The 23,398-nt window shown below is 38.9% G+C and overlaps 1 protein-coding gene across 2 annotated transcripts in view; it reads left to right on the top strand.

Annotated features, from left to right (window-relative positions):
• The window catches only part of Phkb (phosphorylase kinase regulatory subunit beta), a 210,914-nt gene that overhangs the window by 110,081 nt on the left and 77,435 nt on the right, over positions 1-23,398 (top strand). For both annotated transcript variants that reach the window (XM_090357682.1, XM_090357683.1), the window contains exon 14: positions 3,891-3,985. In XM_090357682.1, the coding sequence (XP_090213808.1) occupies positions 3,891-3,985 (95 nt within the window). The remainder of the gene's footprint in view (positions 1-3,890; positions 3,986-23,398) is intronic.

Here is a 23,398-nt window from a genome sequence, read left to right as displayed (position 1 = left end):
CTTCAGCATCTTTACCCCCTCTTGCAACCCACCCTTTATCTTATTTTTTTCTCAGTTCTGTGGCATGTATAATGTATTTTTGCCTTCATTCTAAAGAATTATATTATTTGTGCTCTTAATAGAGTCTATTATACTTCAGTTAATTAATTTATAACTGCTTGGGCACCATCCATTGTGTTTACTTCTAGATGGATAGGGACATTCTAGCTCCCACAAAAGAGGAAAGCCATGCAAACAATGTTTTTCTTGTCTGGCTTACATCACTTAATATAATATTTTTCCAAGTATTTCCATTTTCCTATGAGTGGCACAATATCATGGGTATTGTTCTTTCTCATGGATGAGAATGGTACCACATTTTCTTGATCCATTTGTCCATTGAAGGGCATCTGGGCTAATGCCATATCTTGCTATGGTAAATAATGCTGCAATAAACATGATAGAAGTGATAGCTTTAGTGTATTGTTGGATAAATGCCTAGTAGTAAAATTGCTAGTTCATAAGGTAGTATTTTTAAGTATTTATATTTTTTATTATAGAACTGTTAAGAGTTCTTATTCTTACAGGTTTCTTACAAGATAATGACTTACCAATGTTGTTTCAATCTATGAGTTATCATCCTGTCTCTTTTTCTCACTCTCTCTCAATTGTGCAGCTTGAAATCAGGGCCTGGATACTGTCCCTGATCCCATTGTACTCAAGGCTACTGCTCTACCTCTTGAACCACAGCACCAGTTTCATTTTTGTTGTTGTTGTTGGTCATGGAGCTTGAACTCTGGGCCTGGGAGCTGGCCCCGGCTCTTCAGCTCAAGGGTTGCGCTCTACCATTTGAACCACAGCATCACTTCCTGTTTTCTGGTGATTAAAGAGTCTCATGAACTTTCGTGCCCAGGCTGGCTTTGAACCATGATCATCAGATCTCAGCTTCCTGAGTAGCTAAGGTTACAACTGTAAGCCACTTTCACCTGACTTCATTTTAATTTCTTGATAGTGACTCATGAGAAATAAAAGTTGCAATTTTGATGAAATCCAGTTTATTTCATTTCTTTGGTTATCTATATTTTGCCTTTAATACTTACTGAAGTCAGTCACAAAATCTTTTAGGTCTTACATGTGATTTTTTTCAACTAATTTTTACTTATACAGTAGAAGGTTGATTCACTTAGATTCATTTGCATTTGAATATATAGATATCAGCACCTCTTTTTTTTTTTTTTTTTGCCAGTCCTGGCCTTGAGCTCAGGGCCTGAGCACTGTCCTTGGACTTTCTCAAGGCTAGATAGAGCTCTACCACTTGAGCCTCAGCACCACTTCCGGCTTTTTTCTATGTATGTCAGCACCACTTTTCTAAAATGTGGTATTCTGTTCCTTTTGGTGTTCTTGTCAAACTCTTATTAGTCATACATGTACCAGTTTATTTCTAGACTTTGAATCAATCTCATTGTGCTATATGTTTGTAACACATGGCGTTAATTACTGTGACTGCTTCCCTTAGTTTTCTCGCCCTATTTCACTGACTGGAACTCAGTTACAATATAGAACAGAGTGACGAATGTGTAATGTTTCTGGTCTTTGGAGAATATCATTCATTTTTTTCACTATTGAATTTGGTACTAGCTATAGGTTTTGTTTTGTTTTAGTTTTTGTTTTCTTGGTAATGGGGCTTGAACTCTGGGCCTGAGCACTGTCCCTGAGCTCTTCAGCTCAAGACTACCACACTACCACGTTGGGCCACAGGGTCACTTCCAGCTATTTCTGTATATGTGGTACCAAGCAATCAAACCCAGTGCTTTGTACGTGCAAGCACTCTACTGCTAGGCCAAACACCCAGCTCTGGCTATAGTTTTTGTTTTTGTTTTTAATAAATCAGATTGAGCAAGTTCCCCTATCTTTGCTTTTTGTTATGAAAGCATGTCAAATCTTACCAAATGCTTTTTTACTGTCTGTTGATATGCTTGTAATAGCTTTTGTCCTTTATCTTGTTGATGGACTGTATTGTGATAATCCACTCCAGGATATTAAGCCATCCTTACATTCATTTGTGATCTTTCTTGGTCATCTTCTATAATCCTTTTTATACATTGCTGGATTTTGTTTGCTAGTATTTTGCCAAAAACATATTTTGCCTTCTTAATGTTCTGAAAAGTTTGTGAGAGGGTTTCAGTTTTTCTTGAACTGCTTGTTGGAATTTACCAGTAAAGTCTTGTGGTCCTGGGCCCTTTGTATGTGTGTGGATTGGAGAAGTTTCAATCACTTTTTTGGTAGTTTATGCCTTTCTAGGATTTTTTTTTCTGTTTTTATCTATGCTGTACAAATTACTGACATTCATTTGTTGATATTGCTCTCTTGGGATCAGCAACATGTTTCTATTTTCATTAATCACTAAATAATTAGAATATTATCCCTCTTTCTCTGGGGTATTTTCTTCATGTAGTCACTTGGTAGTTTTGGTCTAACTACTGGGTTTGTAAATTTTGTTAACTTTTCAAGAGCTGTTGTTGATTAATATTCTTGATATTTCTCTATATTCTGATTCACCAACTTTTGCTCTATGTTATGTATTCCACTTTTGATTTTTTTAAATTTATTTCAGGTTTTACTTTTTTATTTAATTTTATTGTCAGGGTGTTATACAGAGGGGTTATAGTTATATACATGATGTAGTGAGTATACTTCTTGTTTTCACCCACTGCCTTTAGGCAGAAAGATAGGACATTGACTTCTGATTTTATTGTATTTAGTAAAGGCATATTTATAGCTATAAATGTACCTGTGAACATTGCTCTGTCAACATCTCATTACTTGATACATTATTTCTTCATTTTTCATTCATCTTTATATCTCATGATTTGATATATTGTGTCATCATTTTCATTCATTTCATCAAAGTACCCTTCAAAGTCTTGTTCTCACTCCCTCTCTGCCAGAGATCATAGAACCACAGATATGTCAGGCAATTGCTCTACCACTGAGTGATTCCTCTATTCCTCAAAGTCTTTTCTATTTTATGCATTGATTTCTTACTTGATCTGTTGGTTAATTATCTCTTTTGCTGTCCCTTGGTTATATCATATTGTTACAGTATTTCACCTTGTTATCTGATATATTGTATATATGCCTATATGGTTATTTGAAATAGAATAGAGAAGGGGGGAAGACAAAGTGAGGGGCAAGGGTGGGGGGGAGGGAAATGGGGACCAAGACATGAGAAAGGGTATCCAAGTTTGCTAAGTAATGCACCTTCTGTCTGGTGAATATAATGTAAACCCTTCTATTAATTACAGTAAAAATATATGAAAAAAGTGTGTATTATTTTATTTTGATATATTTGTAAATTTCTGAAATTGCTGTTCTCATTTTTATCATATAATAGTAAAATAATGTACTTTTATTATTCCAACATTTATGTATTTATTTAGTTAGTTATTTTTTAAATGGTAGCTGGAAACAAGGTTCAAGCTGTAAAATATTTGTCTACCAAGCGCAAAACCCTGAGTCTAACCCCAGAACTTTAAAAAACAAAGTTATTTTTTAAATAACATCTTGTTTTGTGTGTGTGTGGTAGCTAGACTGGGGCCTTGATTCTCCTGCCTACATCTAGCTGTGTTTATAAGTGTAAACAATAATACCCAGTTTGTCGAAATGGTATCTGGCTAACTTTGCCTAGGCTCCAAGTTTCTGGGATTACAGGCATGAACCATCATGCTAAGCCCCTCCTTCTGTATTTATTTAGGGTTTTTCTGGCATAGTGTGTGCTGCTTCCTCGGGGTTGCTTTCTGTTCTCCAAGATTGTGCTTTTGTTCAGAAGTAAATTGTCTTAAGTCTAATTAGTTTCAAGTATTGTGCTAATGTATTTTTTATAATGTCAATTGCCTTCTTTTTTGTTTCAGCTGATGAGTTAATCAGTCCTAAAGATATTGATCCTATCCAGCGCTATGTCCCACTACAGGATCAACGTAATGTGAGCATGAGATACTCCAATCAGGTAAGGCGATATTGTACTTAATTTAGACTCATTTAAAGACATATAAGCTTAATTAAAGAGGAAATTTAATTCTGAATAGGTTTTCCTCACTCCTTCTAAGGAAAATTTCTCCCTGGTTAGTTAAGATTTAATTGTAACAAAAAGATTACTTGTTAGTGGGGCACTGGTAACTCATACCTGTAATCCTAGCTACTCAGAAAGCTAAGATCTAAAGATCACAGTTCAAATCCAGTCTGAGCCAGAAAATCTGTGAGACTCTTATCTGTGGTTAACCTCCAAAAAGCCAGAAGTGGAGCTGTGACTCAAGTAGAGCATCAGCCTTGAGAAAGGAAAAACAAAAAACAAATCTCAGGGATATAACAAAGGCCCAGAGTTCAAAACACAGGACCAGCCCCCCTCCCAGCCCCCAGTCAAAAGGCTCCTTGTTAGTAAGGAATTTAAAAAAGTACCTATGGGCCTGGAGTTTGGCCTAGTGGTAGAGTGCTTGCTTAGCATGCACGAAGACCCGGGTTTGATTCCTTGGTACCACATACATAGAAAAAGCTGGAAGTGGTGCTGAGGCTTAGGTGCTAGAGCTCTAGCCTTGAGAAAGTCCAAGGACAGTGCTCAGGCCCTGAGCTCAAGCCCAGGGCTGGCAAAAAAAAAAAAAAAAAGTGTCTAATAAGGTATTTCCCAGGTAAGCATTTTCATCTTCAGAATGATTAAATTTAAGGGATTAATTGTATTTATGAGAATGCAGTTCATGGACTACAGATCTGGTAACATTAGAAGGGAGTAGGATTCCATGAAATACTTGACTAGAGTGAGATACAGATAAAGTTGTCCTTAGCAATTGATAACATGTTGGAGGAAGGAATAGTTTTTGAACATTTAGTAGTTGCGGATTTAGACCTGTGTTGTGTCAACAAAATAAGTGTTTGCAGGATCAGCAAGATTGATGTTGACTTGAGTAGACCCTCAAGTATTAAATGATACCAGTAATGAGAACTGTTAAAGTGAAAATATTGTGGATTGTGGAAACTGCCTGAGGAGAAAGGAAATGAACCTGAATGTGTGCCTGGGATTCCAAGCAGTTAACCTGCATTTAATAAGAATGGTGTCAGCACTTACAGGGAATATGCTTACAAATGGAACTGTTACTTTATATACATTGTCTCTCTCTGTCTCAGTCTCTGTATGTCTGTCTGTCTCTGTCTCACATACACACACACACACACACACACACACACACACAGTAGTAAAATATATTTTTTTTAATGAGAGAAAAAGAAAGAATCTCTGTTGCCTTATATCTTCTGTCACACTGTTTATCTTCAACAAAGCATGTTGTTATTCTTAATGGTTTATAGATGAGAAGTATCTGAGAGACATATAAATAAAATGTAAGTTTTTAAGCTTTTTTTTCACTGACATAAAATCTTTCCATTAATAAGCTATAAAAATTCTCCATCAATCCCCTGGCGTGATAAGGTGAAACTTAGCCTTTATATTAGGCCATTTTTAGAGGAGCATGTATTATTTACATAGTATTTCTGTGCTTGACCCATTTCTCTAGGATGGTGACACTTTAGTACTTTTCCTTAGAAAACTAAGTAATAGGACACAGACTTGAGATATGGAGACAGAAGACAAGCTCTTCAAAGGACTTCATAGATAGCTAACAAAATTAGGTCTGCCTGGGAGAAATGATTGCTTCCCTTGGCATTCTCCTGTGCACCCTGGAAATCCCAGCCCAGACTGTAACCTTGGCAACTGGCATGTCTGGAAGCAGTGGGAGGTCCCCCAGTCTGAAGTATTTCTTCATCCTCTGAAGTCATATCCGCTTTCACTGTGGCCACACTCCTCCCCTATATAATCTCTCACTTCTGGCTATAAGGTCTTCTTCTCCCGCCTGACTCAATTTTGTGTGGTTGTAGGTTTCTCTCTCTCTCTCTCTCTCTCTCTCTCTCTCTCTCTCTCTCTCTCTCTCTCTCTCTCTCTCTCTCTCTCTCTCTCTCTCTCTCTCTCTCCCTTCGCTTCTTAAACTGCATGGAGTTTCCTTCGGCAAACCTTACAGGTTGTCCATGATTTTCCTGAACAGTTGGTCAGGACCTACAAGACCCCTTCTCACAAGACAGAAGTACCCACAGTTGTGTTAGGTAGCCATTATAACCTGGGAAGTTTAGGAGATCTTGCTGCCTTATGTGGTTATAGCCTCCCAAAGGAGTGCCATCTCTGGTTACCTGGGAAATTTAGGGGATCTTGTTGCCTTATATGGTTATAGATTCCCCAAAGGAGTGCTATGTCAAAGTAAAAGGGTGGGTAGAGGCTAATTATTTACTACTTCTACTAAGTGGGCCTAGTGTTGACTAGGGAAAGAGCACGTTAAGCTATGAGAGAAGGGGCTATTGGGCTAACATTCACTGCAAATCTTATTTTAAAAACAAATTATACAAAATAGTACCCTGTGACCTCTGGCCTCTGATACACAAAAGCATTTATACCTCTATCCTGTGAGTCTCTTATCTCTAATGATTTCTATTTCTTTATTGTTTTTCTATAATTATTTCTATAATTTTTTAAGTTAAAACTAATTTTAATTATATTGCTTTAGAGTCATATCTTGCTATAATACAGATCATTTTTATAAAAAGTAATATTTGTGTGTGTACTTGTGTGATACTGGGTATTGAACCTGGTCAAGTGCTGTATCATTTACATTACATCTCTTCTTTAACTTGTGGGTTCAGCTCTTTTGTTGATTTTGTACTCATAGTTTAATTTCTATACATTCTTACTCTCTGGTTATCCTGGCTACAGTTTCCTAGATTTTTATGTAAATTTATGTGTCACAATCAGTTAAAATGTGAGTAATTAAAAAAAACACGTTAGCAGTCAAATATTTGCTGAATGTAAATGATGTGAAATGGAACTAGGTAACTTAAGGTAATAATTGGGGTAAGAATAAATTGGGAAAGAAAAATAGAAGGAGCAAAATTGATAAAGATGCATTATATTCATAATTTGACATGTTGAATTGAAACTCCTTTTTACAACTATTTAAAATGAATTTAATAATAAACACACACACACTATATATATATATATGCATATCGAAGTATAGATGTACAGGAAGTTGTAAACAAAACAGTGTCTAAGAAATACCCATGACTCCTTCATTAGCAAAGAAAACTGAAATTAACATTGGAATAAGACATCAAACTTACTCACATTTTACCAGTTACATATGCCTAAATTTTATACTTATGTGTGGGTCTGTACATTTTTATCACCTATAGCTTTGTGTAGCTACTACCACAGTCAAGTTACCTGTACTATCACCATTTTCCCATGAGTTTAGCTCTATGCAGCCATGCATACCCCTTCACCTCAGTCCTTAACCCCTGGCAGCCACTAATCTGTTTCCGTAGAATTCATTCATTTCAAGAGTGTTATATAAGTGGAACTATACAACTTTTTTCATATTTTTTTGTAATTAATAGAAGGGTTACATTATATTCACCAGATAGAAGGTGCATTACTTCACAAACATTGATACCCTTTCTCATGTCTTGGTCCCCATTTCCCTTCCCCCTACCCCCTGCACCACGTCTTGTTTTCCCCCCTTCCCTATCCTATTTCAAATAACCAAATAAACATATATATATATATATATATCAGACAGCAAGGTAAAATTCTGTAACAATATGAGATAACCAACGGACAGCAAAAGAGAAGAGACATAATACATTAAGGACAACAATCACTCATTATATGGCTTTTGGAATTATACAACATTTTTGAGGTTAACTTTTAACCTTTTCTTTCAATACAGTTACTATAAATTTCCTCCAAGTTTTTATTTGTATCTCTAGTCCATCCCCTTTTATTGGTGAACTTTGTATTTTGAGTATGTATGGTTTTGTTAATTCCTGTGAAGGACATCCTGTGGTTAGATGAACATTAGCTAGTTTTCATGTGTTCATTAAGCAGCAGATTAGATTGTATGATAATTTTTGTTTCAACCATAAAATTCAATAAAAGAAATTCATTGAGGTGAAGGTAAATGTAACACATTTACCCCAGTTTTGTTTTTGTTTTTTTGCCAGTCGTGGGACTTGAACTCAGGGCCTAAGCACTGTCCAGGTGTTTTCTCTAGGCTAGAGCTCTAGCACTTGATCCATGACACCACTTCCAGCTTTTTCTATATATGTGGTACCAAGGAATTGAACCCAGGTCTTTGTGCATGCTAGATTAGCACTTTACCAGTAGGCCAAGCTCTTGGCCCCCTAGCCGCCTTTGTGTTGTTGTTTTTAACATACTATTATTTTTTTCTCTTCTGAGTGTTCTAACCTTCTTGGGGTTTTTTCCCTCTGTTTAGAGAACTTCTTTTTCACATTATATATTGTCAAAAACAAGTTTCTTAGTTTTTCTTTGTCAGAGAATGTCTTTATTCCTGAAGGGCAAGTTTTTGGATGTAGAATTCCTGGTTGTCAATTAGTTTCTCTCAGCAGTAAGAAATGTGCCACTTCTGGCCTCATAATTTCAGACAAAAAAAAAATGCTCTATCATTTCAAATTTGTGTTATACTATAGAGTGGTATACACAGTTTCTCTGTGAGTCTCCTGTGACACTTAAGCCCAGAGACACCAAGATTAGCTGACAAGTAAATCTTTCCACTTGCTCGTCCTTTCCCGAGCAGAAGTTGAATATATTTGTCATTTCTTCACAGCTACTGCAGGTGAATTTAACTGTCCTCAGGTGCCAAAATTGTAGAGGACTGTGCTATCACAGTTTTTCTGGTAGTGTTGCTGTGGTTGTAAAGCAGAAGTTAGGTCAGTTCACTGGGAGCTTGAAGTTGCTACCAGACTCAAATTGGCATTCCAGCTGAAGAACGGGACTGGAGCTCCCTTGTGGTCTCTGTTATGTTTCCACATCCCAGTTGTGTACCCGGAGAGAACAGACATAATTTATTTCCTTGTCTATGCCTACTTGTTGTATCATGTTGCAGGCCTTTCCAAGCCCTGCATATGTAGGATCTCAGATCTTATTTCACAGGCATTCCTTCTGTCCCAACCTCCCTCAGTTCCAGTTTCTAGTCTTCTAGTTATCTCTCTAGGCCATCTTGTTCCTACTTCTATGGGTTGTTTGTTTTGTTTTGTTTTGTTTGCTAGTACTAGGCTTGTGCTCAGGGCCTGAGCACTGTTTTGAGGTTTTTTCTCAAGGCTAGAACACTACCACTTGAGCCACAGCACCACTTCTGGCTTTTTTCCTCTATATATGTGGTAGTGACTAATTGAACTTGGGTCTTCCTGCATGCTAGACAAGCACTCTACCACTAGGCCAAACTCCTGGTCCAACTTCTAGGATTTTTTGTTTTAATGGACAGTTTATCATCAGAAGGCTTTTTATGAATTGTTCCTTGCTTTGGCTTGTCAGAATAATTTTTATAAACAATAATGGCTATCATTTATTGAATATTTATTTTACAGTTTCTGTCCCATATAGTTCTCTAACTTAAAGTATACAAAGAAATGGTTTTCAGTGTATTTGCCTCAATTTTATATTTTATTGTTCTCCCTTCCTGTCAGGGTTTTTAGTGCTTCTTGCCTCCTGACCCACAGGAGGGACAAGGAGAACACGCCCAGACTTAAGACGAGACTGAGAAAGGTTAGGGCTGACTGGCCACCTTCACCCAGCCTTCCCTCTCCAGAGGGAAGACACAGATGCTCCAGGGAGACTGTCACAGCAATACTCATTTGTTGGGAAAGCACAAGGGGCTAAAGTAGGATGCAGGAATCTATCAGCATACAGGTAGGCCTTGCAAGGGGAGGTAGGTGCGGTCAGAGAGGGCGGCAGGGCCAATCCCAGGGTTTGATATAGCCTTATTTTACATCACAAACCACAGCCAAACCTCCCAAAGAGGCTACAGGCAGATCAGCCCATTTTCCTAATGTGAAGTGCCCCACACCTTCCTCTCAGTCATCCCTACTCTCATCTTAGCCATGACATTTCAAATCTATTCTATCTACATTTTTTTTCTGTTCTAAACATTTTATATAGATACATAGTTTCATATAGCATGTGGTAGTTTTGCTACTGATTCACAATATATTTTCAGTGCTCACATATATAATATATATTATATATAATATATATATAATAGCCTTTTTTGTTGGATTAGTTTTGCTTTGCTTTTCCTTTTTGGTTTTTGGCATTACTCAGGTTTGAACTCTGGCCTTGCACTTGTTAGACAGGCACTTTATTGCTGAGACATATATAAAGATAAAAAAGGAACACCAGATAATGTGTATGTGGGTCACCTCTGTCTTGAGCTATTAATAGTGCTGCTGTGAACTTTAAGTACGAGTTATTGCATGGCATGTTTTGTTTTTTCTGGAATACATACCTAAAACAATTAAATGCTAGATCATATGCAAAACTGTAGCTTAACATTTTGAGGGATTGCCAGACTGCTTTCCAAAGTAACTACATCCAAAAGTAACTACATCCAATTGCATTTCTACCTGTAATGTATGAAATTCACAACAGTCTCAAAATGTTCTTGCTGATACTTGTTATTTTCTATCTGGATTGTTTGTGTTATGCCAGCACTAGGGCTCTAATTCAAAGCCTGACACTCTGACTTTTCTTTTTTTTTTTTCTTCTCATGGCTCTATTACATGTGTCGTACCTCCAGTTCCCTTTCTATCTTTTCTGATTACAGTCATGCTAGTGAGTGTGAAGTATGGTTTGAATTTACATTTCCCTACTTATAAAAGTTGAGCTTATTTTCATGTGCTTACTGCTAATTTGGATAAATATCTATTTGAATTCAGTAGTCATGTTATAAATGACTTCTTTATTATTGAATTATAAGAATTATATATATTCTATATATATCCTTCTTTGAAGGATTGTGCATTTTTACCTCTTACATTTAGGCCTTTGATTCATTTTGACTTAGCTTTTGTGTATGTACAAGTCTATGATTCATTTTGATTTAATTTTTTTTGTGCCCAGTCCTGGGGCTTGTACTCAGAGCCTGGGCATTGTTCCTGAGCTTTAGTGCTTATAGGTAGCACTTTACCACTTGAACAACTGCTCACTGAATTTTGGGGTAGTTAATTGTTGATTAGAGCCTCATGGACTTTCGTGCCTGAGCTGGCTTCAAACCATTATCTTCAGATCTCAGCGTCCTGAGTAGTTAGGATTATAGGCATGAGTTACTTAGCCCCACTCTCAATTTAATTTTTACATATGGTATGAAGCATAGAAATCTAGCTTTATTCTTTGTATCTCCAGTTAAATCTCTACAGCAGTTTTTGAATTATGTATATATATATGATATAATGTTTCTCATTTAGCCATTCATAAGTGTGTAAATTATTGGCTATAAGTACATTTATAATGTACTGTAACCATGACCATTATCTGTTCTAAACTTGTTAATCATCTTTATCAGAACTCATTAAACAGTGACTCTTCTTCCCTCCATTCTCTAGCTCCTAGGTACACTCTATCTACTTTCTGTGTGTATGAGCTTGCTTATTCAGGGTATCTAAACATAGGTGGAATTATGCAATATTTGTACTTCTGTATCTGATTCATTTCACTAAGCATATTTCAGAATAATCTTTTGTGTGTTTTATTAATGTGGCATTTCTTTTCCTTCCTGCTGGTTATTTTGTTGCATGCTTGGTGATCCTCATTAGCTTATCATTTATTTGTGTGATAAATGGTCTGATTATTCTTAGTTCATTAAATAGTCTCTTTTAATTTTTTTTATTGTCTGGATAATGTATAGAAGTGTTACAGTTGTATTTGTCAGGTAGTAGTTGCATTACCTCTCGCACATTGTTCCCAGTTCTCGTGTGTTTTTGTCTCCGTTTCCCCCCCACACCCTTTCCCAATCATCTTTTCACCCCTTCCCTTCCCTATTTCAAATAAACAAATGAATCTTTATATAATATACCAGGTAACAAAGTCAGATACAGTAACAACATGAGATTTATCATAACGTTAATTAGTCTCTTCTCTCACTACCTCTACATGAGGTAAAGGAAGTATGAATAGAAATTTTCTCTACTGACCAGCCTCATTCTTGGATCAGGGGTGCAATGAGGAAAGAACTAGACTGTTGCTACCTTTGCCAAATATCACTGTGTGAAGGTGTTCTCTTTGAAGGAGCTACTCTTTGCATAGAAGGCATTAACTCACTACAACCTCTGTACTAAATATCACTGGGGAAAAAAACTCCTGCTTTATAGCTGGCTATTTGCCATGTGGGGCATAAAACTGGCTATGTTGGCCATTATTAGTAATTTCTTGACATTCCCAGTTCTCCCACCTGTGTTCCATTCTATCTGCAAGTCAAATGCCCTCCAGGTTCCTCTAGTCCATGTTTGAGCTCCCATGCTGCAGCTTGTTCTTGATAATTTTGGTATACATAGTATGTGCTTTATATATGCCCTCTGCTCTTTTTTACTCACTAATCTATTTCATTTGTCATTGTTTCCTGTGGAAATAAGTCATAACACTTTGTTTCCTGATAACCCATCTTTTTTCTCTTCATTGCTATAGACTTTTACTTCTTTTTTAACACCTATATAGTAATTTCCCTAAGATTTGAAAAGGAATGAGAATCAAGTGAGCATAAGCTCCCTCTTCTGTCATGAACCAGAAGCCTGGGCTTTACCCATATACTTGATTCTTATCTCATTATTTTAAAATTGTAATTAATAGAAGGGTTACAGTTATATTCAACAGATAGAAGGTGCATTACTTCACATACATTGATACCCCTTCCCATGCTTTTGTCCCTGTTTTCCTCCTCCTACCTCCTCCCCTCATCTTGTTTTCCTCCCTTCCCTTTCCTATTTCAAATATACAAATAAACGTATATACAGTTTATCAGATAGCAAGATAAAATACTGTGGCAATATGATTATCTCATTATTTTTAAGGACCTTTACATGTTGCTACAGACTATTAGTGCTTCCTCAGATCTTGGTCAGTAAACCCAACAATGAAACGAGGAGATTTGTTTTCCATTACAAAGTTGTGATTCCCTTAACAGATGTAAGCCAAATAAATTGACCACCAAAATTATTCATATTACCTGATAAAGTAATATTTGGAAAAATAATTTGCCCCAGACTGTTCACTGATCCATCTTTTTTCTTTTTCTTTTTTTAAATTTCTCAATGATTTTATTTTGATAACTAATGCCTGGAAGGCTTAATATCCATCAGTAATGGTGTTTCTCTTGCTTAGTTTCTATATAACAATATAAACACCAAACTTACTTTCATTTCCTGTATTTAAGTTAAGCAAGTGATTGAAGGACCTCGGCAATTATTTTTCTTTTTTGGTCTATTATTTTTTATTATAATTAATAGAGGGGTTACAGTTACATTTGCCAGATAGAAGGTGCATTACTTCTCATACATTGATACCCCTTCTCATGTTTTTGTTCCCATTTACCTCTCCTTACCCCCTCCCCTCATCTTGTTTTCCCCCTTCCCTTTCCTATTTCAAATAAACATATATACATATATATATATAAGTACAGATATAAATGTATATACCAGATGACAAGGTAAGATGCTTTAATAATATGAGATTACCCAAGGGCAACAATAAAGAAAAGAAATAATATACTACATTAAGAATAGCACTCATATGATATATAGCTCTCCTTTCCATATCCTGGAGATCCTTTCATTTAGCCTCATCTTATATGACCTTATGTATCTAGGTTTTGTGCTATTGTAATCCTCTGCTAGGAGAATCCTAGGTGTGTTCTAATTATTACAAATGAGGGAAACCATTGAGCCTATGTTCCTTTGGGTCTGGTTTACTTCACTTAATATTTTTTCCAAGTCTTTCCATTTCCTTACAAATGAGACAATGTCATTCTTTCTGATGACAGCATAGAATTCCATTGTGTATAAGTACCACACCTTCTTGATCCATTCATCTACTGAAGGGCATCTGGGTTGGTTCCATATCTTAGATATGGTAAATAATGATGCAATAAACGTCTTTGTGCTAGTGGCTTTAACAACTTGTTTCTAGACATTCGGGTAAATGCCAGGGAGTGAGATTGCTGCGTCATAGGGGAGCTCTATATTTAGTCTTTTGAGGAATCCATAGTGCTTTCCATAGTGGTTCAAGGAGTTTATACTCCCACCAACAGTGTAGTAGTGATCCCTCCTGGCTACATCCCCTCCAGCATCTGTTGTTATTAAATTTCTTGATCATGACCATTCTAACTGGAGTGAGGTGAAATCTCAAAGTTGTTTTGATCTGTATTTTATGGCAAGAGATGTGGAGCATTTCTTCATGTGTCTATAGGCCATTCTTATTTCTTCTTCAGAGAAGTCTCTCTTTTAAGTCTTTGGTTGTTTCTCTGAAGATTTGTTTTGGAGAGATTCAATTTTTTTAGCTGTTGGTATATTTTAAACGAGATCGGGCACATTCAGGGTGGTATGGCCGTAAACTGTTGATATATTTTAGATATGAAGCCTTTGTTGTATGACTAGTGAAGATCTTCTCCCACTTTGTGGGCTTTCTATTTAACATACTAGCTATGTCTTTTGCCATACAGAAACTCTGCCTTTTAATGCAGTCCCATTTGTCCAAAGTTTCTTTGTTGTTTCTGGGTCTTTATTTAAAAAGTTTTGACCTGTGCGAGGAGACATAGTATATCTCCTATTTCTTCTTGTAAAGTTTTCAGGGTATCTGCTTTTACCTCAAGTTCTTTAATTCATTCAGAATTAATCCTGGTGCAGGGTGACGTAGAGGTGATCCAATTTTTTTCTTATGAAAGTATAACACTTTCCAGTGTCATTAATAAGGGAAAGGTGCAAGAGACCAAATTGACCCATCTTGTAAATTATACTTTGAAAACAAGTCATGTAGATTTGAAAACAAACTGTCATTCAGTTTTCTTTCCCACATTCCTTTGTATAAGTTATTTTATAATTCTTCATGCTATTGTAGTGCTGGTTCTGTCTGGCTACCTGACAAAGGTTCCTAGTAGAGAATACACGTCATTTTTCTCTGTCTTCCCTTAGCTTACTTTGATATTTGACAGCACGCAAAATAAATGAGAAGTAAAATAAATGTTGATTACATTCCTACATTTAATGCATACTGTACAAAATATTTTATATGCATTGTATCTAATTTTAACACTTTTCCATGATCAATAATATCATACCCATTTTACAGATGGCTAACATGCATCTTCTCCAATTTAACACAGTTATCAGGTGACAGAACCAATATATGATGTTGCTCCTCTCTGGGGCAGCAACACAGGAACGGGGAGGGACACACAGGGCCAGCCTGTAGTCCCCCGGGAGCCGAGCGAGATGGTAAGTGTCGAAGACCCAGCCCTCCCCCAATCACCGGGGAAGAAAGAACCACGCTGAGTCGGAAGCAGTGTTAACCATGAAAGCGCATCAGATCTCTCTGCTGATCTCTGCTGATCTCTGATGCTCTCTGATGCTCTCCTCTCTTTATTGCGTCAGACAATTAGTTATATACTGTTAGGGTAGGAGAAGGTGGGCACTGGGAAGCTAGCCAATAGGAAGAGGGCCCCTGTGCTACCACTAAGGGTCTGGGTGGGCTTTCAGGTAGTGGGCAGGACAGGTGCAGGAAAGCGCGCGAGACTTGAGCTGCTGCGAGACCCGCGAAACTGCGGGGGGTTCAATCGAGTCACGTACACAGAAATGCCTTAAGAGAGGTATGCAAAAGACCAAATGCCTGGACAAAGCCCTTTAATTGCAGCTGAGCCAGAATCAGGCCTCAGAGATGGAGGCTAGGCCCCAACAATTCCCCCTTTTTTGTTTATTAGAACAGGGGGGGACAAGCGCGCAAAACCCCTGTCTTAGGTCGTCCCCTTCAGGGGATCTTACCCGTCATTGAGTGCTCTGCGGCCTTCTGTCCCACAGTACAGATCACCCCCGGGCCTGTCTTAGGTTGTCCCCGCTCCAGAGATCTTACCCGTCATTGGCTCTCCGGGAGACATCTAAGGGGAGTTGAGGCATCCCTCCTTGTCATTGGGCTCTCCTTGGTCATAGCCGTCATTGGCATTGGTAACAAGCCTCTGGTAATGCACCTGTACGTTCATCAACTGAATGGATTCGCTCATCAACTGAATGGATTCTATCCTGCTTTGAATGAATTGTAACCTTATTGATAACACAGGGCCCAAAAGTTAAGAGTAAGAACAAGAGGAGTATAGGACCAAGGGATGGAAGGGCATAGGGTAGCCATCTGTGCAGTCCGGTCCAGAGGATGTTGATGATGGGTATCTTGACTCCAAGAAGAAACAGGATCAGCACTGTAAGGTCCATTATTTATTCTGAAAAAGAAGAGAGAGAGAGATATCCTGAGGAGGCAGAGAGCCTTCTGGGTCTTCATCAGTATTATTGGGGTCCCTCCATATTTGGGGACAATATTTAAGATCCCTTGTAGGGACCCAAATTGGCTTTGTTTCATCAATGGGGAAAACACAACCAAATCCTCTTCCAGCTGTAATGAGGGGGTCAGGGCCCCTCCACTCCCCATTAAGGGGGTCCTTCCACCGGACATAGACAGTTCGATAGGGAATAGAAGTTGTCCAATGTTTCTGGAAGGGTGAGAGATGTTCCCCTTTGGCAAAATTTAAAATATTGAGAGTAAACAAAGCCATCTTTAGCTGATCATGGGGGAGGAGTGTATTCCCCCTTTTTTGTTTTATTAATTGAGATTTAAGGACATGGTTATATCTTTCTACTATTGCTTGTCCTCTGGGATTATGAGGGATGCCAGTAGTATGGGTAATTTGCCATTGTTTAAAGAAGTCATCAAGAGACTTGCTTACAAAACATGGACCGTTATCGGTTTTTATTTGGTCTGGCAATCCGAGAGTAGCAAAACATTGAAGAAAATGACTGATAGCATGTTTAGCTCTCTCCCCGGAATGGGCTGTAGCCCAACAGGCATGGGAAAAGGTGTCTATTGTTAAAAAAATGTATTTAAGTTTTCCAAAAAAGGGAAAATGTGTCACATCCGTTTGCCACAGATTATTAGGCCTAAGGCCTCGAGGGTTAACACCGCCCATTTGGAGCGGTGGAACCTGTAAGAAAGGGTGGCATGACTTGCAGGTCCTAATAATCTTTTTTAGGTCTTTAATAGCGACTTGGGGAAATCGGTGGTGTAGTCCCCTCCAGTTGGCATGTGTGAGCCGATGGAAAGAGATAGCCTCCTGTAAAGTGTAACATTCAGGATTAGAGGCTAACTGGTCAGCGAGGGCATTGCCTTTGGTCAAAATACTTGGAAGGCTTTGATGTCCCCTCAGATGTTGAATAAACATAGGAGCAATCCTTTGTTTGAGCAAATTTCTAGCTTGAATCATCAAAGGAGTGATGGGGTTACTATCAAGTTTAATATGAGCTTCTATGAGGTTAGGTAACAAATTGACCACATACAGGCTATCTGAGAATAGGTTAAGAGGACCAGTAACCTCAGATAAAGCTAAGACCACCGCATAAAGTTCCTTAAACTGCGCTGAGCCCTGTATTTCATGAGACAGGGTCACTGCAGGAGAAGAATTGCCTTTACCTGGGGGGAAAATAACAACAGAAGCCCCCTTCTTGCCTCCATCCGTGAATACGGTGGGGAAGGAGGGATCAGCTTCACCTAGAAAAAGTTTTGGAGGTTGCCACTCCAGCTGACTAAAGGAGCGCATCCATTTATGGGGACCATAATGACAATCCACTTTACCTGGAAAGCCTTCCATGGCTATTGCAAGTCTAGCATTATTTCTTTGTAGCCAAGAGAAATCATTAATCCTAAAAGGAACAATAAGAGAGTGGGATTCACTCCCAAAAAGACGAGTGGATAAGTCTCGTCCTTTGACAATGCAATCTGCCATCTGGTCAGTCATGGAGTAAACTCTAGGTGTTCCTCCGACTGACAGGTGAATCCAGTGAAGAGGTTCCCCTTCCTGGCCTAAAAGGGCAGTAAAGAGGGTCTGTCCTGATAGGACATAGAGCGTTAGGGGCATAGCAGGATCATACCTCTTTAAGGCTGCTTCATTGATAGCTAATTGAATTTTATTTAGAACCTCTTTATGATCAGCTGACAATGTTACTATGGAGGTCAGATCAAGACCCTTTAAGAGATCAAAAAGAGGTGTGAGAGTTGCAGTGGTTATAGAGATCCATGGTCTCATCCAATTAATTTCACCAAGAAGTTTTTGAAGTTGGGGCAGGGTATAAGTATCTTGGATAGATAATTGGGGTTTTAGAGGAGACACAACATCCAGTGTTAGGACAGATCCCAAGATTTTAAAGGGGGGTATCTTTTGGATTTTTTCTGGGGCAATTTGGAAGCCATTAACTTTTAATAGTTGGAGACATTTATTAAAAAGACAATCTAAATGCTGAGTGTCTGGGCTTCCTATAATGATATCATCCATATATACATAGAAAAGTGAGCCTGTCTCCTCGTTTAGAGGGGATAAGACTCTAGACATATAGTCCTGACATATAGGAGGACTATTGGCCATACCTTGAGGTAGAACTGTCCATTCAAAACGCAAATCAGGGCCCTTATAATTTAATGAAGGAAGGGAGAAGGCAAACTTCTCAGTATCTTCCGGGTGGAGAGGAATAGAGAAAAAACAGTCTTTGATGTCTATGACTATGAGATATTGGTCATTAGGAATGGCAGGTATCCAGGGCATCCCCCTTTGGGGGGTCCCAAAAAGTTCCATCTTCTCATTTATCTTTCTCAAGTCTTGGAGTAGTCTCCACTTGCCATTAGGCTTTTTAATCACAAATACTGGGGAGTTCCAAGGGCTCAAAGACTTCCTTTTTATGCTTTTCTCAACTCTATCAACAAAAGTAGACAGGTCCTCTCTTGGTCTTTGGTTAGTTCCTGCTATAGGAGACTCAGAGGGACCCTCCTCCAGTTTTCTCCAGGCCGCTAGGCCCAAAGCTCTAATCTGATCCTGATAGGGAGGGGGGATGGCGGCCTGCTGGACCCCCGTTGAGTACTGATCGGAGGCCCCTGTAAGCATCCCCAAAGTAATGGGGATTACAGGTTGCACGTGTTGGTTCCTCTCCGCCTGTTGGCAGCATTCTTCTTTATACAGGGCACACCAGTTAATGAAAAGCGGGCCTGGAAGAACTGCTTTGGCCAGAGCCATCCAATCGGCTGCAGCACATGGTTGATGAGCAAGGCCTTGGAGGATGGTTTCCGTCCAAGGAGAATTAGGGCCAACTTCTAAGACAGCCTTTTTGAGTTCCTTAAGGTCGCCAGGCTCCCAGGGATACCCAGTTGCAGGGCGGTTACCACCCGGGTCAATATTAACAGGGAAAAGCTGGCAGTACTCAGGGCCAGGTTCAAATGGTGCCTCACTAGTGACACTGTCTGTTGGGGTCACGCTCTCCGGCCTTTCTGACACACTTCCATTCAAAGGCTGCAATATCTTGTAGACCTCAGAAGCACCGTGCAGAAGCCTGTCTGGTGAATGGAGCCCTGGCAGGCCCAGACCCTCCTGTGAGACTACTGAGGGTGGATGGAACCCTGGCGCTGTGGGGGTTGGGAAGCTAACAGGGCACACTAGGCCCGGACCCTCCCGTGAGACTGAGGCCTCATGGCCTGGGTTTGATGGAGGAGGGGTAAAGGGTGGCTCCTTCTCATCTCCCTGAGGGGAACTTGGCCTTTCAGTAGACAAGGAGAGATTAGCATCTCCGCAGGGAGTAAGGGAGGCATCTGGCCTCTCTTTGTTAACTGTGTCCCCAGGGGACTCAGCCCTCTCCTTGGAAAGTTGAGGAGAAAAACTAGACTTTAAGACTGAATAAACTCCTCCTGAAGGAATCTCCCCTAGATTTATCTGGGCTTTTCTGATTAGATGCTCACTTTTGTCCCAAGTATTCCAGTCTACCAAGTTGCTAGTTGGCAGCCACAGGGCGATTTTAACTAAAGTATCCCAAACTTTACATGTCTGTGCAACTAAAATCTCTAACCCTCGACTTTTAAAGAAGAGCTTAAGAGAGTCGAGGGAAGGGTCATTCTTAGAAAGGTTCTTTCCCATATTTGATGGGAGTACACTTACCCGCAGTCCGATTAGCTCGTCGGCGGTGAGTTTCTCGAGCACGTGGAGCCCTCACACGGGGCGGCAGTTTCCTCACACGGGGCACCAGCTGTTGCTCCTCTCTGGGGCAGCAACACAGGAACGGGGAGGGACACACAGGGCCAGCCTGTAGTCCCCCGGGAGCCGAGCGAGATGGTAAGTGTCGAAGACCCAGCCCTCCCCCAATCACCGGGGAAGAAAGAACCACGCTGAGTCGGAAGCAGTGTTAACCATGAAAGCGCATCAGATCTCTCTGCTGATCTCTGCTGATCTCTGATGCTCTCTGATGCTCTCCTCTCTTTATTGCGTCAGACAATTAGTTATATACTGTTAGGGTAGGAGAAGGTGGGCACTGGGAAGCTAGCCAATAGGAAGAGGGCCCCTGTGCTACCACTAAGGGTCTGGGTGGGCTTTCAGGTAGTGGGCAGGACAGGTGCAGGAAAGCGCGCGAGACTTGAGCTGCTGCGAGACCCGCGAAACTGCGGGGGGTTCAATCGAGTCACGTACACAGAAATGCCTTAAGAGAGGTATGCAAAAGACCAAATGCCTGGACAAAGCCCTTTAATTGCAGCTGAGCCAGAATCAGGCCTCAGAGATGGAGGCTAGGCCCCAACAATATGAGTATTAACTATTGAAGGCAGGAAGGGATCTCAAGTATTTGGAAGCAGTAATTTACATTGTTGTGTGAAGAGTTAACAGGAGAAACAGCTGTTTCCTGAATGGCCTAACCCAGCATCACATCACAGGAAAATAGTTTTCACATATACCTCAAGAAACTGGTAATCCTGAAGAAGAGATGTACAAATTTCAATGCAAAAACATTGTTGTATCAGTACAGAGTATAAGACAGTTGTCATGTTAAAGAATCTATTTCTTACTGACTTTTTGCCTGTTATCTTAGGGTAAGGCTGAACTCATATATCAAATACTTAAGACTGTTCTTCAGATAAGAAAGAAGAGAATCCTTAGTAAATTTACTGGAAACCAGCTAGCATTTCTGATTCCTAACTCTCTCCTTCTCCATTCTGGTTTCACCCTTAGGGGGTCCATCATTTGCTGTTGCCTAGGTAATTCTGCTGCTGGGTGCCCACTGATTATCTAGAATGAGACTTCCATTGTTCACACTGCACTGCTTCTGCCATATTAATGTGAGATAATGGATGCTTACAAACCATTTCTAGCCTTTACTGCTCCTTCATGCTTGGAAAAGGTCTGATTGCAGTAGAAAGTATAAGCAGCTGACCATGGCATTTCAAGGATTCATTATATTTTGCATTGCAGTTGGTCACCAGGGATAAGATGACTGTAGCGGACATACAGTTATAGTAACTGGGAAAGAAGACAAGAGTTCCTCTATAGGGAGTAGACTTTTGTGAAATGTGTATTGTCCTAATTAGATTACCAAGGATTTTTGATTAAATACTTAAAAAATTCATAGCTTTACAATTATTTAAGGGGTTTCATCTGCGACTATCATATTTAACAAACTTATTTTTCTTCATTTTTTAATTTTTAAAGCACTTGAGAAAGTTTGATCTTTTCCTTGAAGTAAATGTTTATATAATAGCACTTTTACATAAATAAACCATTCTACTATCTGAAAGAAGAGTCACAAAAAATATTCACATATGCTAATGCTACTTTAATATTGAGAATACATGAGGAAATGGTTTACATTTATGGGTGTTTTACCTAGTGAAATAGCCTCAGGAGGCACACAGCATGCTTTTGAATCCACCCTGACACATAGCCCAACCTCTGTGTTCCCTTGTTTCTTCGCATATGATATCAGAACAGTGACTCACAGAATGTAGCAATTAAGTGATCTGATAAAGTTTAGAAAAGCCCCTGTTTATAGTTAAGCATTCACTAATATTAGTGACTATGATTGTTTTTATTTTGGATGTGCCAGTGGAGATGTCAGAATTAACTGAGGTACCCAGCCATTTATATTAAGAAAAGGTGCGAGATCATGTAGCTGTTGAAACTGATTCATGGTCAAAGCTGAAGCTAGGAGAGCAGACCTTTCTTAGGAGGCCAGCCTTCAAGTTATGCCCTTGGTCAATATGTCAGTAGTATAGCTTGCAGGAAAAGCATGTTCTAGGAAAGTCAGGGCACAGAATTCTAGCAATGCTAAAGGACTGTTGTAGATAAGCAAGTATGAAGAGTTTTAACTTTGGAGCAGCAGTTCCCTAAGGTTGACTGTCAAGTTATCTATCAGGACCAGCAAACAGATGCATAAATCCATATTCTCCTTCAGCAAGTCTCATAAGGTCTCTAAACTGAGTAAGAGTCACCATGTTAAACCCATTCTATACTTCTGTTTATGGCTCCATAATCTAGTTCATTTGTAATCTTGGCATCATTTTTATGTAATGGTTTGCCTACAAACCAGATTGTAGAGAGTGAAAATAAACTTTTACTTGGAAGGAAAATATTGTGGAGTCATGGTTTCAAGCCAGCTAATATAAAAGTTGGTAAGTTTCCAACTCAACCAATGTTTGGGCATGCCTACCATCCTAGCGATGTGGAGAAACACAAAAAGGTAGATCCTATCTCAAAAAAAATTGTCAACACAACAAAGTTACCAGAGTGGCTCAGGTATTTTTGAGTGCTTACCTAGAAAATGGAGACTAAATTCAAATCCCATAGCACCAAGATAAAAAGAAAAGAAACATGAAAGTAAAGAAGACAAGATGAGGAAAAGTAAAGAAATGTGACTATGGGAAGCTGACTTAAGGTTATATACCCATCCTACATTATTAGATACATTATATAAAACTCCTACAATAGAGAACCACAGTAATTTCCCTTTTTAAATGCTTATTTCAAATTAATACAGTTTAAAAAGGTTTTTTTCACTTAGATGATAAAAGAAAATTTACATGTGGATCAGGTTTTTTTTTTCATCCTGATGTTCTGAAATAGTTTACCAATTTGAGATAATCTTTTACTTAAACAATTAAAAACAAAACAAAAAAGAACCTTCAACTAGCTGTTGGGACCAAAGAGTCAAATTTAACAGCAAAACATGAAGTGAGGTTGAATATTAAGCTGGAGTTCTTATCATTGTAATAAAATAATCATGGTCTCAAACTGCTCCTGAATGCTGAGCTTGAATATGCCACAGCTCTGCAGAGGTTATCTTTAGAAAATGCTTTATTCAATTTTTAAGGGAAATGAGACTCTTATCTGCTGATATTTATATCGTAGCGAATTAAAATTAGTGCCTTGATTAAAAAAAATTCCAGAACTAAGAAAAGTTAAAAAAAAAGCTTTAGCACATTTTGTAACAT

This window comes from Megascapheus bottae, chromosome 24, assembly GCF_031878675.1.
Source record: "Megascapheus bottae isolate mThoBot1 chromosome 24, mThoBot2.hap1, whole genome shotgun sequence".
Classification (NCBI taxonomy): domain Eukaryota; kingdom Metazoa; phylum Chordata; class Mammalia; order Rodentia; family Geomyidae; genus Megascapheus; species Megascapheus bottae.
Note: the sequence above shows the minus strand (reverse complement) of the source record. Positions and strands in the feature narration are given on the sequence as shown.